The sequence below is a fragment of the Danio rerio genome, chromosome 20 (assembly GCF_049306965.1).
Source record: "Danio rerio strain Tuebingen ecotype United States chromosome 20, GRCz12tu, whole genome shotgun sequence".
NCBI lineage: Eukaryota > Metazoa > Chordata > Actinopteri > Cypriniformes > Danionidae > Danio > Danio rerio.
This window is the reverse complement of record NC_133195.1, coordinates 23,027,298-23,044,585: the sequence shown is the minus strand read 5'-3', so window position 1 is coordinate 23,044,585 and position 17,288 is coordinate 23,027,298. Positions and strand designations below refer to the sequence as shown.

Here is a 17,288-nt window from a genome sequence, read left to right as displayed (position 1 = left end):
TAAAAGAAGGCAACATAAACATTACATAAACCCACATTTAAATGCAATGGTGTATTGTAAATTATGTAGCCTATATATTGAAATTAAAAGACATGACGCTTCATGTAAATATTCTTTTCATCGAAGATGTTTGGCGAAAATGATCATCTCGAAATTGCATTTAAATAGAAAAGGTTTTTCAAGGACTCATCTTTGGATTTTATTGGTGCAAAACAGCATGATAAATGCTAGAAGAACGTGTTATGAGTTTGAAGGAAAGAATAGTTTTATTAACTGCTTTTTGGTTTGTCTTCTGACCAGTTTAACGACTTGGCAAATGTCAGTCCGTAATAGTCTACCACGGTAAAGTGTACCACTGAGTATTTCTCTGAAAACCAGAGAAAAACTAGGATTTTTACTTATATTTTAATGTTCATTTTCCCTTATATATACAGTAAAAGTGGCAGATCATAGTCTATATTTGGTACAAAATAAACAAAAATAAATAAAAGCTTAGTCGCAATCACTTAAGAGCCTAGGTCCACTAGACTTGAAGTTAAAGGTCCCAGTAATGAATCCTGGAGCTGATGTGGGTGTCCTTGCATGCCGTGTACCGACTGTGCGGCGCCGAGACCGGTCATGGAGTACGCGGACGCGCCGGGGTGGCTCATATTACCCTGGAGCAGGAGCACGGAGTTCTGGTCAGGACTCTGCGGGGGCGAGAATTCGTCCTCCGAGCTTGACATCAGGGACTTCCCGCCGTCCAGCGGTGACAGCTGGTTCTGTTTGTTAGCGCCCGTGTTGTTGTTCTCGCTGTTTTCCCTGTCAAATAAGATGAGAGGTTATCACTGTATGTTTTGGATACAATATGTTGTGCAAAATATAAATCTGTAGGCTTTGCGAATCTAAATCCATGACGGATAACAGAACTTTGATAAATTCTTAAAACATATGCTGCAATTTAACATTTTCGGCATGGTCACCAACATTTTCTTTTTAATCAGACATGTTCTCTTAATTAGTAGGCTACTCCTCACTAAATAAAATAAATAATTAAAATAAAATGTAAGGTAGAAGTCTAAAAAAAATCTATCTGGTACCATAAATTAATTTGTTTTTTAGTTAACAAATAGATTAGCCTTTTATATGACAGTTAGCATTATTTTTTGTGGAAATCGAAATGAAATATAACCTACGGTAAAGGTTAAATCAGAAATAAATCCTTAAGTAACAGTTTTACGCTGATGCGACTGGAATCTCTATAAAAGTCTGTCTAATAATATACCAACAGGTCTGTCTAAAATAAAACGGCGCTCTTGGAACCAAGATGTCAACAAGCACATCATCAGCGCTGCGCCAACAACAGTCAGATGAGAAGCGTTATGAGCATCTTAAATAGGTTTAGGTGACGCATTTTTATTTTGATCACAGATGATTTGAAAGGCGCTTAATTACCTTTCTTTCGCCTCCGCTGCGCGATCCCTCTGCCGTCTGTTTTTAAACCAGTTGCTCACTTGTGTGGTAGTCAGTCCTGTGGCCTCGGCCAGCTCCCTCTTTTCCCGAGGAGATGGATAGGGGTTGTGCGTGTACCACTCTCGCAGCACCCCGCGGGACTTCTCCTTAAAACAGTAGCTGGTCTCCTCTCCGTCCCATATTGTGCGAGGCAGAGGAAATTTCCTGCGCACTCGGTATTTCCCCACGGCTCCCAGCGGTCGCCCCCTCAGCTTCTCAGCCTCAATGTAATGGGCCTTAAGCCACAGCTGCTGCAGCTTCGGGTGATTGTGCGGAGAGAACTGGTGGCTCTCTAGTATCTTATAAAGTTCCCTGAAGTTTCCACGATGGAAGGCGACGACAGCCTTGGCTTTGAGGACGCTTTCGTTTTTGTGGAGATGATCGCAAGCCGGGAGAGACCACAGAAATCGTCCGAGACGCTCGAGGTTCCCCCCTTGTTGAAGCACCTCACACACACACGCGACTTGCTCCTGCGTAAACCCGAAAGAAGGCAACATTGACATGACGCCTGACTCCCGCTACCAAACCGCTCTCCTCTGGATGCTACGAAGGAAGCGGAATGGGCGACACCCCGTTTGCCTTCGATTAATGAGAGCGACCAAGTCGCTTGACAAGTTTTTTTGGGGTTGGAGATGTCCTCTGCGCGCGCCGTGAAGTTTTGGGTGATTGTTGGAGACAGTTTGCTCACTGTCGACTCATGTCGCGCTAAAAGAGTACTGCGCGACTGCTGATTGGCTCTCCAGTTGCCCTATCCCCAGCAGCAGTGCGAGAGGAGCTCTGCTTCCATTTCCTCCCACGGGGACTCGGTGGTCTGAAACTGGATCCCCCGTCTCCAGTTCTACCTGAGGGAGCCGGGCACCTCGATACTAATCAATTATAGCAACTGTCTGAAGGCAACGCACGCTCTTATTGCAGCCAAAGCTTCTGCAGTTTTTGAGCACGTTTATTTTACCACATTGCATTAGAAATTGATTAAACAATATTTTATCAATAAAGTCGGATTAACGGTATTGTCTTCATTAATACAGTTATGACAAAAAATGTATGCTTTGAGCATTAGATAATTCTGCTCAGAAAAAAAATAGTCATATGCAGTTGATTGCTACATAATTATTTTCACTCTGCTTGGCTTGCGCCATTGTCAGGGGCACACGCTGCGCGCGAGGTCTAGATTAACGCAGAGATATTTGGAGCTCCATTAAAAACAATCAGCCTCTCGAGCTGGTAAGATAACCTAATGCTGGTCTCTAGATAAGCAGCGCCGCTGGCTTTTTCATACTATTTGACTGTACGTGCAAAACTCCCTCTAATGGCGTTATAAGACTGAAGCATTTGTTTACGAGAAAACAATCCCTATAAGATAATAAGTAGACTAGTCTAATTTTGATTCAGTCCCACAAAATCGACCAAATATAATATTAAATAAGCTTTATAATAGAAATGCAATTTAGAATAAAATGTAGGGCTAATATTTATAGTTTTACCTTCCTTTTATTGAAATCAAAACATGAAACAAAGCCTTTAGCAAAATGATTTGTATTCTTTACACAGAAAAAAATGCATCCTTCCCAGCTCTCTCTCTCTCTCTCTCTCTCTCTCTCTCTCTCTCTCTCTCTCTCTCTCTCTCTCTCTCTCTCTCTCTTCCCTGTACAGTGAAATCTAAAACCAGTGCATTAGTAAATGAGTTCTGTGTTCGTCGAGGTCTTTGCCATCCAGACGCTGTTTTAAGGCATAGATCGCGTTTCTTTATCTTCGTCGAAATCTGCAACCTGACACCACGGCGACGCAAAACTCACAATCACTCACCCAGAATGGAGCACCTCTTTTAATTTAATTTGAGATGCGGCGTTCATTTTTAAGACGCTCTTTATGCACTGGCCCATTAATGCAGATTATACTTATGAAGCTTCCACCAGATATGGGGCTAAAATGATCTTGCAAGCCGCAAGACGTTGGGATAAAACGAAGACTTAATCGGTTTTAGCAGCCAATCCGTACACCTGTGAAAACAACTTTTTACCCACTGTCTCTGAGGGGTCAGAGAGGAGCAGGCTAATGAAAGCTGCCCCATCCATCTGTCCCGAAAGATCACTCAAGGCACAAGAAATATGGGAACATATAAAGACTCAAGATGTGCCTATTTCGTTTCTGGACTTGAAAAATGAAATTAAAAATAAATGTTTGTTGGCAAAACATTTTTAATTAAAGGCAATACAATGTTATTTGTTCAATTATTTAATCTACTTTTGTAAATGTAAGAAGATCACAATATTTAGCTGCAATACGAAAACAATGTATAGTTTCGCTCTTTATTTTTAACAGAGCTATTAGGCCAATTATTTTGTCTTCTACATTGATTTATTTGTCATCGGATTAAATTAAGTTTCATAAGATGGCAACGGTGGTTTCCTAATTCTCAAACAATTTTCCGTTGCTGTGTGTGACTGCAGACTTTATTGAATTTAACGACATTTAGGTCAATTCGTCAGTAGGGTCGAGTATCAGCTTCGGTGTAACAGCACACGGGTCTGTGATTGACGGCGCTCGGGTTGTCGTAATGTCTCCACCACATTGCGGCGCGCCCCCTCCTTAAACCTCAGAAATCGAAAGGCCGTGCCCGTTCTCAGGCCTTGATCATTTCAAGATGTGCTCTTTTATGGCCTAAAGGCGAGGGTTGGCAAGGTCGACGCGAACTCCTGCACACATACCAATGGTAAACACACCATAAACCGCTTCCCGCAAAAAAAGCATCACGGTAGGCTGTATACATTGAACAACAATGAGGTCATTCTCTTAAAGTTTCAGTCACGTCCATAACTCTCCACACGCATTAAATGGAAATAGCTGAATTAATAAATTGATATGGTAAAGCAGAATGTCCAACTAGGCTAATGTAAACAGGTTCTTATTTTTCAGTGTTGAAAGAGCTAGTGAAACAGCACGCACAGAAGTATAGCTTAATTACATCAGTAAATGCGCATAACATAAATACGACGATTAAATAGAAACAAAAATAAATTGCTGTCAAGGAGAGAGTCAAAGGTAGTTCAAGTCTGAAGCTTTGGCTAATGTAAAAATAAAAACGAGGGAGAATTAATCCTGCCTTTACTTAAAAAAAATCTGCTTTTTTCATAATGAAGTTTATGTTGCGCCATGATTAGTTGTGGTATAGCAGTCTTTTTTCTTGGACTGAAATGTCGTAGTAAGAATGGGATAAACCTTAAAGTCGAAGGTATATAATATTTGACATTGTAGGCCTATGTGCTACACCCGCTGATGGGTTGTTCAGGATAGTGGAACATACTTTTATCAGATGAAGCAAGATAGTTAGCTAAATAAATAAATATTATTTTAGTATAGTTCTGATAAAATATTAAACAAATTGCCTTTTAAAGATAATTTATTACAACCAGTTTTCAAGGCAAGTATACAATGGATAATGTTAGCGCAGGGCCTGTTCTCTTATTTTAATAAGCCATTATTTATAATGTTTTTAATTAGTATAATTGTGAATGCATGATTTAAATAGTTTTTATGGGTTATTGATGAAAGTTAATACAAAAAATAATTTTATTTTATCCTATTTGGACAAAAGTATAAAATATTTATACATAATTGTTATATATATTTTTTTAAAATACCAAAGGTGTGGGCCATGATGACAGCTTCCTCTATATGCAGAAAAACAGTAGGGTTATATTATATTATTGATGTCTATAACTTTAAAATTACATTCGATTTAATTACTCTTTTAAAGAAAGCAGAGTTTGAATTACTGTACTAGACAGGCATTGATTTTTTGTTCATTTGTCCTCAGTAGAGGACGGTCCTCAGTTTTCATCTGCTGGGGAGACAGTACAGATTAATTACCTACTGCATTTTTAAAATGTTCCTATGAAATAAGATATTTTTTATGAAACTGTTCAATATTTTTTGTATTACCAGTTGTCCTAAAAGAGATATTAATGTAAAAAAAAAGTTATTTATGGTTGTTTTTTAAAAGAAACCTTTCAAAGATTGTGAATACATTAAATCATTCTATTTATACATTATTATTTTAGCATTGTACTTTTATGTTTACTATATCACCCTGTGGAAAAAAAAGCAAGAGAATGTGTTTTACTATCTTAATGGAGCATGGAAATCAAACACTTGTAATGTGATTTTTTTCTCTCACATTGTTTGTCTTTTCCTCATTCTAATCTAAAACACCAGTGATAATGATCAGTTCCATGCAGTTATTTGAGAAATTTGCTGCACACCCTGAACTCATTGCATGTAACAGAACACATTTATGTGTTTCTACCATTTTTTTAACCTTTTTTATGCGTGACTTAAATATTTGCATTTACTATTCCACTAAATCCATTAGCAGTTTTGTTTTCCACATAAGCAGTAATTTTTAGATTTTTGCAAAGTCACAGCAAACTGGGGTCAGAAAACTCTCAAAAAGCATTTAAACCCAGCATCCCTTATATTTAATGGATTGTACATAATCAAGACTAGCAGCACTGCCCCCTGCTGGCTTGGATGTCTAGAGATTTGCAAATGACATTTTTTAGATTTAGAAACTTGCAAAAGAATATTAATAATAAGATAAATAAATTAACATACACATATTATTGAATTGATAGTAATGTAATTATAGAAAAATGAAAGTAAACTAAAGTTAACTTTTGCAATTATAAATATGTTTCATATTTGATCTATTATTAAAATACAATTACAATTTATATAATTATTGTGCTTAAAATGTTATTTCTGTCTGTGGACATAATTTCTTCAAAACATAAAATGCTCACTCAGTTTTTTTCCCAAACCAAACATATTTACAAAGACTTATATTTAAGAGGGGGTGTAGAAGTGCAGGGTCTCAGACCCTGTTGCCCCTTGACCTCACATTAGCACAGTGTATAGTGCTGTGGTGCAGTGGGCACAAGGGTCCGGTTACACGTACTTCACAGTCTGCTGTGCTTCACTAAATGTCACACTTTGAAACCTCCAGAAAAAGTCAGGGGTCAGTTTCTTTAATAAGCCCACTTCTGCAGGGTTCCTCCTATTTTATGACCTGCCTTTCTTCGGATTTATGAACATCTTCGCCATGTTTAAAAACACATACAAAAGCCTTGTGGAGTGTGAAATTATTGTTACTCGTTCATGTCGCTTCATGTATATGTAGATTTAACATTTGGTGAACTTCACCCACACTAAGTGACCGTTCCTTGCACTTGCACATTCTTTTCGTGAAACTGGAGAGCGAATTAAAAGGAAGGTGTTTTTCCCTTCTGTGCCTTTTGTTATAAAAGATGAAAAGAGCTTTAAGGTCGCCCCAATAAACCATCCCATTCATGCTACGAGGAGATGGAGTGACGTATTTTGTATTTCAATAATACAGAAACGCAACATAACACCGCTTCCCATGAAATGCTCAGTGACATATAGTCTGCCAAGGGGAAATGGGACATGAAACACACATGTCCCTCTTTCTTGCGCCCACCAGTTCTTTGCTTAAAGGCCCAGACAATAGCGCTTTCTTACCCTACAGTATTCCAGGAGGCGCCATCTGATACCTGGCAATCAGCTAATCTGGTGCCCTAGGCGACAGGGTCACCTTTGGGCAGGTAACAATAGATTCTTTACCCAGTGTGCTTTTTTCTCTCCTCCTTTGTGCAATAGAGCAAATCCTACCTGGGCGCCATTCAATTAGCGCTGACTCACACGGGCTGGTGCAGACAACTGTGCATCAAGAGACAGAAACGTTCCCACAGCAGTAAACAGACTTTAGATACTACTTTCACACTTTCTTAGGTGATCAAAATTGACCTTGTCAAAAGATCATAATTTGTTACATGCTACCATTCCAGTCTTAAAAATTAAACGTTTTCTTTTAGAATTATGGCGTCTTGAAAGAACACCCAAAGCATTTTTCCATATATAAACTCTCCTTTAGATTTTTAAAACATTCATCATACTGGTTCTTTTAAGTCCTGCTTAAAGCTTCTTTGTGAAACCAAAATGTTCTTAATGACATCACCACAAAACTCCCTTTGGGATCTTTTATTGGACAATTAATCAAAATGTACATATATATTAGCCCTGTCAATCAAAATATATATTGCTGTGGTCCATTATACATCATTAAAACGAATGGTTCTTTGTTGGCATTGATGGTTTCACAAAGAACCTTTTACAGTACACCCAAACAACTTTTCTATTGCACACAAAAAAGATACTTTATAGTGTAAAGAAATATTTAAAAATGTTCTACAAAAGAAATGTCCACATAAAGTTATCTGACTCTGAGGAACCAAATATGATTGTTCTATATAGCATCACTACACTGTGAATCCAAATAAGTTAAGGTAACTCAAACAAATTGAGCAAACCAGTTGCAACAAATCATTTAAGTTCAAAAACTAATCCTAATAAGTACTGTGATCTTAATCCAGCACAGTAAAACTCAATAAATGAAGAGAACTCAAACCAACTGAGTACCGTAAAGCTTCATAAGTTAAGTCAGCTCAAACTGTTTGAGGAAACCGATTGCAACAAACCATTTGAGTTTAAAAAAAAATCTAACCAAGTATTTGCTCCAGTTAAGTTAAAGTAATGAGGTATTTAACTCATAAATAACTAACACTGAGTTTTCAATTGAGTAGAATTAACTTTCAGTAAATTATGAGTTAACTACACTCATGCCATTTGATAAAGTTGACTGTTGGGTTTTACAGTGTAGAAAGAAATATATTTTGAAACCTTTTATTTTCAAGAATGATCTTGTTGTGCACGAATGTCCTAGTGAAATCCTTTTTAATTATTCAAAGAACATAGTATATCTCTTATCGCCCTTTAATAATCTACCAAACGATGAGTCTGCATTTTGCCCTAGAGTCCGAGCCAAAAGTCTATTCCTACAAGATCATGTGAGGACGTTTCAGGAAATCTAATAAGGATATGTAACTTCTCCTCATATACTCTGACTTTTTGGATGACCTTTACTTTGAGTAATGTCATGACAGGTACCATATGACACTTTAAGAGTGAGCAGGGCTTATTCAGCTGCCAGGCTTTGGCCAGAGATCACAGACGACGCCTCTGGTGAGAACACAAGCTTGATCTCCACCGTGCTGCATATGCGTACGACCATGCATTAGTAATGTCTGAGATCACCGCCAGCCATCCAGGGGGTCCAAGTTGTAGCCTGATCTGGTTAAAAAGATAGAGTCTTGGATGTCCACGCCTGCCATTGGTTAAAAACATATAGCCGATCTTACCTGGTGCTTCCAATAAGCCATGATTCATTGAAAGTGATGTCATTCCCGTTACTTATTGAGTTATCAGACTTGGGACTCTATTGTGAAACACCGGTGTCAGTGACATAGACAACCCTGGGATCATTCATTATATATGTACAAATATAAATATTTAATAGGGTAGAAGGGGTTAGAAAAATAGGCTTCTTTCAAGCAAGACTGACGTTTGAAGTTTTCTTGTGGTTCTTGCAGTATGTACAGAGGTTTGGTGGAAAGGTGTAATAACCTTAGTGAAATTTCATGGCAAAAATAAAGTAATAATTGGAATTTAAAAAGGTCACACTTTATTTTGATGGTCCGTTCGTTGAATTTAATCATCTACATGCCAACTAATTCTCATTAGATTAAAAGTAGACTGTTAGGTTGGGGTTAGGTTTAGTGTAAGTTGACATGTACTTGCAAATTGTCTTATAGTGAGTTAAATGCAGCCCGATCTCATGAGGAAACGTAAGTATTTTACGTTTTGTCAGTTTAGTGGCTAATTTGTACGAATTCGTATGAGTTCAGTACGATTTTAAAAAGGAGGCGTGTCACCCAACCCCACCCCTTGGTGATGAGCAAATCATACTAAATTACGAATGAGATCGTACAAATTTGTTTTCAATTAACCACTAAATCAAAAAGATACGAATTGCTGCGAGATTGCTTTGGTTAAATGTCTGTTGAAGGAGCAGTATCTACAGACATTAAGCAGACAGTCTACTAATACTCAAATAGACCATCAAAATTAAGTGTTACCTTTAAAAGTGTAGCACAACGCACACACACACACACAAAAGTCAAACTAAAACTGCATTATTTTGATCGGCTTGAATCCAAAAGATGTGTGTGGAATTTTGTCACATTCTTATTTGAATGAATGCATTTTGCCCATGAAAATTCGCCAAACTGCTACATGTGACTATTCAGGAGAAATGAATGCTACAGTAAATTACAAAACACATCCAACTCACACAAATCAATAAAAACTTCAGAATTCTTGATAAGTTCCTTCAAATAAATGGCTTGTTATCTAGCTTCCACACAAGTCCACGCTTGGATATGTAGAAAGAGACTTGTCAGTTTGAATTAAAAAAATTCTGTAACATAAAATTCCTCAAGTCAAGCATAACAAAATAAGCTTTATCACATTTGCATCTTCACACACAAAAAAATTAAATACAAAAAGACCATAAACAACAACAACAACAACAAAAATGCATCTGTGCATCAATAAAATCCTGTTAAAAGAAAACAATCACTATAAAGCTGCATTATTTGATTCAGAGCACAGTTGTGCTTTTTAACAGGTATTTAGTATTTTGTTTTTGAGGTGACAGTATAAAGACTGCAGCTAAATAATCTTCCAAAAGTCAGTGCATTGCCTGGTAAGTTCTGCAGCCCTCTTAGTGCAAGTTGGGATATATCAGGACAGGAAGGCACTGTTCGCATTTTTACATCCATCGCTAGGGTTCATATGAGAATGATTTGTGCTTAAAGCGTCCATAAGGGCACAATGCGGCGTGACAAAACCAGTCCAGCACGAGTGAAATGCATTATTGACATCATCAGAGGTCGCTTCCATCATCGTCCATCTGTACAGTCTGCAGCTTGGCCAGCTCTTTCCCCTCCATATCCAAATCCCCACAAACAACCCTGACTGGACCTTCTCCTTCCCTAGAAACAACCTGCAGGCTGTTGGGCAGATGGATGTCTTGAGACCTGTAGTCTGAAGACAGAGCTACACCATCCTCTTGGAGGCCACGTCCTGCTTGATTCAGAGCATGGTGGACATCGGAGTTGGAGAGGGTTGAGGTGACTGTAGCTGTGATGGTAGAGGGAAGAGAACCACTACTGGAGGACGACGAGAGGAAAAGGGAGGCTGTATAGCCCAGGTTGCTACCTTGGTCCAGGGGCATATCAGAAGGATAAGCATAGCTTCCAGGCACATCCAGGGGCTCCTGCTTTACAGTCTGGGAGTAGAGCAGAGTTTGGCTTGAGTGCTGGGAAGAGTCACTGACTACGTTGCCCAAAGGAGCACATCCTGTTAGGGATAAAAGAGGAAGTATAATCAAGTTCAGTTAATGTAGTTCACTATGTCTGCTAATCATAGTAAATGAATGAATTCATGAAGTAGCACATGTTACGATAAAACAAAGTTGCATGTTTTGGATTCTGTCAAAGGAATTACAAAATTCTACATTTTAAAAATGCTAGTTTTGCTACTGTAATTGAGTGGAACACATAAATATGGCTTGGCGATTTGGCCAAAATCAAAATTTTGATTAAATTAGCATTTTAATTCGATTACAATTAATAAAGGAATATTTTATTTATTTAATGTTTTTGCCCTAATCGTTCACTGACAGGTTTTGTACAGTAAAAATGCTTACATATTACAAGTGAGAGATTTTTGAATGAAGGGTGCATTACTTGATTTTAAAACAATTGAAATAAACACACTATCGATTATCAATGATTCTTTGTTGAACATTAACGCTGAACAACTGGAGTTAGAACACACATTGCCTCAAACAAGGCTCTCCACACTGCCCACTCTTGTCAGCGCTACCAAACAGACCAATCACAATTCTTGCGTTAAGTATTTTTGAGAGGTGCACAGGTATGCAAAGGCTGCCCATATGTGTACACTTGACGGAAATATAATAGCTGAATAATATTATAAGTATAAATCATAATATAATGAGTATAAATTAACCATAACAGAGTGGGGTCATGTGACTCCACACATGGTAGGGATAGAAATTGAATAAATTGACCTGGAAAAATTAGATTGAATATAGATTCTGAATGTCGATTACATTTACTTTTTAAATTAATCGATCTGCCCTACATGTAAACCTGACATTTTTTAAAGTTATAGCAAAAAAAAAAAAAAACACATTCAAAACAAAGAAAAGGAGCTTCAGCGGTATATAATGTATCGGTGCTCTTTGCAAATTTATTCATTCATTTTCTTGTCGGCTTAGTAACTTTATTTATCTGGGATCGCCACAGCGGAATGAACTGCCAACTTATCCAGCAAGTTTTTACGCAGCGGATGCCCTTCCAGCCGCAACCCATCCCTGAGAAGCTCTTTGCATATAGGGTTTGTTAAGGTTTGCAAATAAATCATCAGTCTAATGCACTCGAAAAAGTAGTGAAAAAACACATACTTCAATGCTTTTTGAGTGCTTTAGATACATTATTTGTTTGCAAACTAAAATAATGTCAGAAGGTATGGTGAAAGATACGATACTGAACTTGAAATATATAATCTACTGAAAACAGATATATATTAACATAAACATTTCACTTAATATAACATTTACCTCAGTTAATGTGCTCAGCTTGTTATTCATCAAGAAATAATAATTTTAGAGAAGAGCTTGTCTTGTAAAATTAAAAATATGTTGATAATTATATGCAGCGAATTATGAATTTAATGTACATGATCTCTTAATGATGGAGCAGTTCACATTTTGTGCTGTGACTCCAAGGTAACCCCAAACATTTTGGCCGGACGTCAACCGTTCCCAATTTAATACAATGTTCTTTTCTTCTAGTTTGCAATGGCTGCTCTTACAGCTTATAACAATTAAATGGAGAATAGATGAGATAGAAAGGACAGAGCGTGAACGTGTGATCTGTTTATCCAGATGGCACTCCTTCGTCGCTCCATCTCAGGAGGTTTGCTTCTGTTTCTCTTTCTTACTTTCTTGCTCCGCCATTCTTTCAGTCAGTATCTCTTTGTACTCTCTTTCTTCTTTTCTTCAGAACTTTTCTAGTGAACTGTAAAATGAAACACCTTTTTCATTTTCTGTTTGCGGTTAGACTCGCTATGATTTCCTTGTAACTCTAGAATGTGGTTCTTGGCACATGTCTCTTGCAGTGACAGCCTCTGGCTTTTGGCCAGACACTTTTCTTCCATTAGGCTTGCACAAATGTCTGATAAATAATCATGGAGTCCAAACCCCTCCTTCCCCGCTTCATACTCGCTCACTCTCTGAAACGAGAACCAAAGTTTTCTACAAGTTTCCTTTAGCTTCCCGCAGACATTGTTTGTGGTGGAGGGCTGTTGTGTGAAGGGGGTCAGAAACACATTTTCCTTCCATCTCATTTGGACATTTAACTCAATCCTCTTTTGTCATCTGGACCACTATAGGCAACATAAAAATCTAAAATTGTATTGCACTATTTTGGATTTCATATGCAGCAAAGAAATTGCTATTGTTGTTTCTTTGTATTTGTGAGGCACTGGAGATCAAACTTTGTGTTTTTATGAAGACATATTTTATTGAATCGACTTGAAAAATATGGGCACAAGGAAACAGGGTTTTGGCTAAACAATTTTAATATCGTCTTTTTTCTCGCTGGACCGTTTGGGCTCAACTGTTTTCCTTCTAAATCAAAAGTTCAGCCAGGGGTGGGTTTGTTTTTATGTGCCTCGTAAACTGCATATTAAAGGATAAAACAGACGAGCGAGAGAGGAGCAGAACACAGCTAGCCTTGCTGTTATTGATGTGGCCATAAAATATTCATGGAAAGAACCATTAGTGAGTGGTTAGGGCCATGGAGGGGAGGTGGGGACCGTGTTGAGAGCCTGCATTTGGTATGATCCTCAAGCCAGTTGACCTGGACCCCCACATGCCTCTCACAATTTCACCCACAATACACTCCAACTGCCCGTGACCCACAAGGCTCTCTTGCAAAACCTCTGCTCTTTTGCATCAATCTTTGCGGTCACTTTTGGCAAGCCTAACCTCGTAAATGTTCAGTCATAGTATTCTCCAAAGTGATGATGTAATTACTCTGGCTCTTATGAGCTCACTAGAAGTGCACGGACTACTTTAGATACTGTTGTTATTGTATTTTCAAAGACACATGCATGAGACACAGAGGCGTAAAAATCAGACATTTTGAACTGAAAGCGGCAGGAAAACATTTAAAAACAACTCAAAAATGAAAATTCACTCATGATTTACTCATGTTCCAAAACCAGTTTGACATTTATTAGTCTGTGGAATAAAAATAAGGTTGTTTTTATGCATAAAATAAAAGTTAATTCCATTCAAACCAACACTGAACCCCTTAGTTTTTAAAATGCACTAAATTTATGGAATTTTTTGGTTTTGGAGCAATATGACATTCAAATTTTGGGAGGACTGTTTCTTTAAGCAAGAAGTTAAGTAAATGAGGTCTTCCTACCGTGAGTGGATGATGTTGATGATGGAGGCAGCATTAGAGGAGGAAGACCCATTGTAGATTCATTTCCAGGGAGATTGACCACGCTGTAACTGCTGAGATGAAGGCCCCCTGAGGTAGTGGATGGTGTGGAGGGGGCCGAAGCAAAGGACACCACTGAAGAAATGACTCCATCCTCACCATTGGAAACTAAAGTCTGCATGGTATCTATCTTTCCAGAGGCTGTTTCAGAAACTCCCATTGAGAATGGAGCATAAGACACGGAAGACCCACCTAACAGCCTTTCCTGACTGTGATGGGAGACCCTCTGAGGATCAAAGGTCAAGAAATGGCCACCTGTGGCGCCAAGTCCGTTCAGGAGAGCATTGCTGCTGTGTGAGTGACCATAAGCTCCACTGTTGATGTAGTGAGCATTGACGCTCGCAAGGTCACCATTATAACTCATTCCTCCACCTGAGTGTGAGGGCATTTTGACATCTCCTATTTGTTGGATGACTGTTGTTCCTCCGTCTGAGTAAACTGTAGGGGGGGCTGTTCCGTGTGGGACTGAGCTGGAAGAGCCGCTTGAGAGGGGACGTGGTGACAAGTCCTCTTGGCCTTTACTGGACTCATCTTCTGTACTGTGATTGCCATCCGACTCACTGAAAAATAAAAAAAGAAATGTTTAAAACAGACCATTTATTATTTTTTGGCTTGGTTTGAATTTTATTTATGTATTTATTTTTATTTATTTCTTTTTTTCATTTGTTTCAAAAATACCTTTACCAGTAGTACTTTTAGTTTGGTCTGTTTATTTTTTTAATTATATTTATTGATTTAATAGGGAAAGTTCACCCAAAAAAATACTCATTATTTACTCTCAAGTGATTATAAACCATTATGAGTTTCATTATATTGTTGAAGACAAAAGAAGATATTTTGAGGAAAGCTAAAAGCCTGTTGTAAAAAAAACCTTCCATAGTAAAAATAAATAAATAAATAAACACTGGATGTTTCCAGCTTTCTTCAAAATATCTTATTTTGTGTTCAACAGAAAGAAGAATCTCAAAACATGTTTTGAACAATGACAGAATTTTCATTTTTGCCGAATGATCCCTTTAAAAACAGACGAGTAGTATAATTATCTGATAAATATGTCTATTTATAATTGTCAAAAAAGTTTTATTTTTAATTCTCACTTTTAATCGCCAAATTAAAAATACAGTGAAGTGTCTAAATCAAAAGGGTGTGTATTAAGTGCGTACTCTACTGCTTTATCACCAGTATGCACTTAACTCTTTCAATACCGTTAGGTAATGCTTTTAAAGTAAACCCTTGCTCTTCTACTAAACAGACTGCTTTACTAAAAGTCATTTTCTGCAAATATCTCAGTCATCATTTCAAAAGTGGACCTCTTGGCCCCGGGGGTCAAAAATCAGATAAAAGGATCTGAGCTCTTGAAGGCATTTGGTGGGTCTCTTTACAGACTATGACAGCTGCGGGTGCATCGTTCAGTCCCTCGAGCAGCCAAGCCGCATCTATACAAAGATCTATTGACACCACACGCCGTTGGTCTTTTCCTATCCAACAAACTCGAATAAGGAGTTCATTAACATCCTCGTTCAAACAATGAGTAATTATCAATGTCAGGGTGATAGTGTAACATCAAAAACAGACCCACTCCAGTCCAAAACCTGACTTTTCCGTATTTACGAGCTTCAATGTGCATTATTTCTTTCTTATGAGTTATGTCGACCGCAGCTGGAAACGCGATGTCATAAAGGTGCGAGCTAAAGTTTACATAGCCGAATCGCTTATCTGTCTCAGATGCCTCAAGCTGTGAAGAGGATTTTGGCCACGTCAGGAGATTGAGTGCAGATCTCCCTGACTGATTATCTGGGTGGGACAATGGCCTTAAAATCCAGAAACAAACATAGACAATGCCTATGCTAATTTAATGGCTGATCATATCTAAAATAAACAGATGAGCTGTTTTGGTTGTATTTGAAAGCAGCTATATATTTGACAGGTATTTGTTTTGCTTATCAAATTAACGCAAACATTTTAATTAAATTTTCCAATTTATGAAAAGCTAACGAGTGAAGTAGCCATAGATATAACGTAACATCGATAACATTTAATTATATGGATATACAGGCAGCTCAAGAAACCTTCAAATTGTCTTTGGATACGAAAATGATTCATTGATCAAGTTTAATAACTGAAAAGACCCACGGAGTAACCTTTATTTTTAAGAGTGAACGCGTCACCGGCTCCACGTTCTTCAAAAGTACACCTCATTGAAGCGCTCAAAGCTTCGTATTTCAAAACATTGCTGAAACGTGTCCTCCATTCGGTCTCGCGCATTCCTTCATACGCTTTCCATTCTCAGTTAACGATATAAATATAACTACGGCAGCGTCCTACCTCTTCGATTGCGCTTCTGATGGATTTCTGTCTCTCTGCCTCCTGTTTTTGAACCAGTTGCTGACCTGCGTCAAGGAAAGTCCTGTCATTTTTGCCAGATTTCGCTTCTCGGCTGGAGATGGGTACCGGTTCCGCTTGTACATATCCTTCAGCGCGTTCCGAGACCTCTCTTTGAAACAATACACGGTCTCTTCTCCGTCCCAGATAGTCCGAGGCAGCGGATATTTCCTGCGTAAGCGATACTTGTCCACGGCACCCAGCGGTCTGCCTCGCGCCTTCTCCGCCTCGGTGTAGCGCGCCTTGTACCACATATCCTGCAGAGACGAGTGGTTCGACGGGCTGAAAGAGTGGTTCTCCAAGATGCAGTAGAGCTCTTGGTAGCGGGCATGGTGGAAGGCGACTATCGCTTGCGCCTTCAGGATGCTCTCGTTCCCCCGCAGGAGGTCACTCTGCGGTAGTGACCACAGGAACCTGGCCAGGCGGTCCACGTTCCCACCCTGCATCAGCGCCTCGCAGACGCACGCGACCTGCTCGGGGGAAAAGGCCAGGGAGGCCGGCGAGCAGTCCAAAAGTTCGGCATTCTCCATCGGCAACTCCGCGGGGTCCAGCACTGACAGCTTGACACTCCCACGACTCTCCCTCTTGATCTCATCGGCACTAATGACCTCGCTTGAGGAAGAAGACATTTTGAACGCGTCCTGATAAGTCACTCCTCTGGGTTTCAGGCAGCACATCAGGCGATCGGGTTTCGCCCCTCCATCCAAGCACGATCAGGTATCTGGCCGCTGCGTGGAGTGGATAAGATCTGGCGTCCCCCGTTCTACCACAAGTTTAACTCCACAGCCCACGTTGGAAAGGACTCCAAGTCCTGAGCGCGTTTTGATTCGCCGCTTC

General features: G+C 38.9%; 3 protein-coding genes across 5 annotated transcripts in view; 1 reads left to right on the top strand and 2 right to left on the bottom strand.

Moving 5' to 3' along the window:
* The window catches only part of prkchb (protein kinase C, eta, b), a 220,556-nt gene that overhangs the window by 80,603 nt on the left and 122,665 nt on the right, over window positions 1–17,288 (top strand). The gene's annotated exons all lie outside the window — the stretch shown is intronic.
* On the bottom strand, window positions 244–2,139 carry six1b (SIX homeobox 1b). Its single transcript, NM_207095.1, is given in 2 exon segments — window positions 244–801; window positions 1,435–2,139. Coding segments are annotated over 2 exon segments (855 nt in total). The 5' UTR covers window positions 1,995–2,139; the 3' UTR covers window positions 244–506.
* On the bottom strand, window positions 9,796–17,235 carry six4b (SIX homeobox 4b). The gene is given in 3 exon segments (NM_131717.2): window positions 9,796–10,827; window positions 13,992–14,629; window positions 16,395–17,235. Coding segments are annotated over 3 exon segments (1,848 nt in total). The 5' UTR covers window positions 17,129–17,235; the 3' UTR covers window positions 9,796–10,351.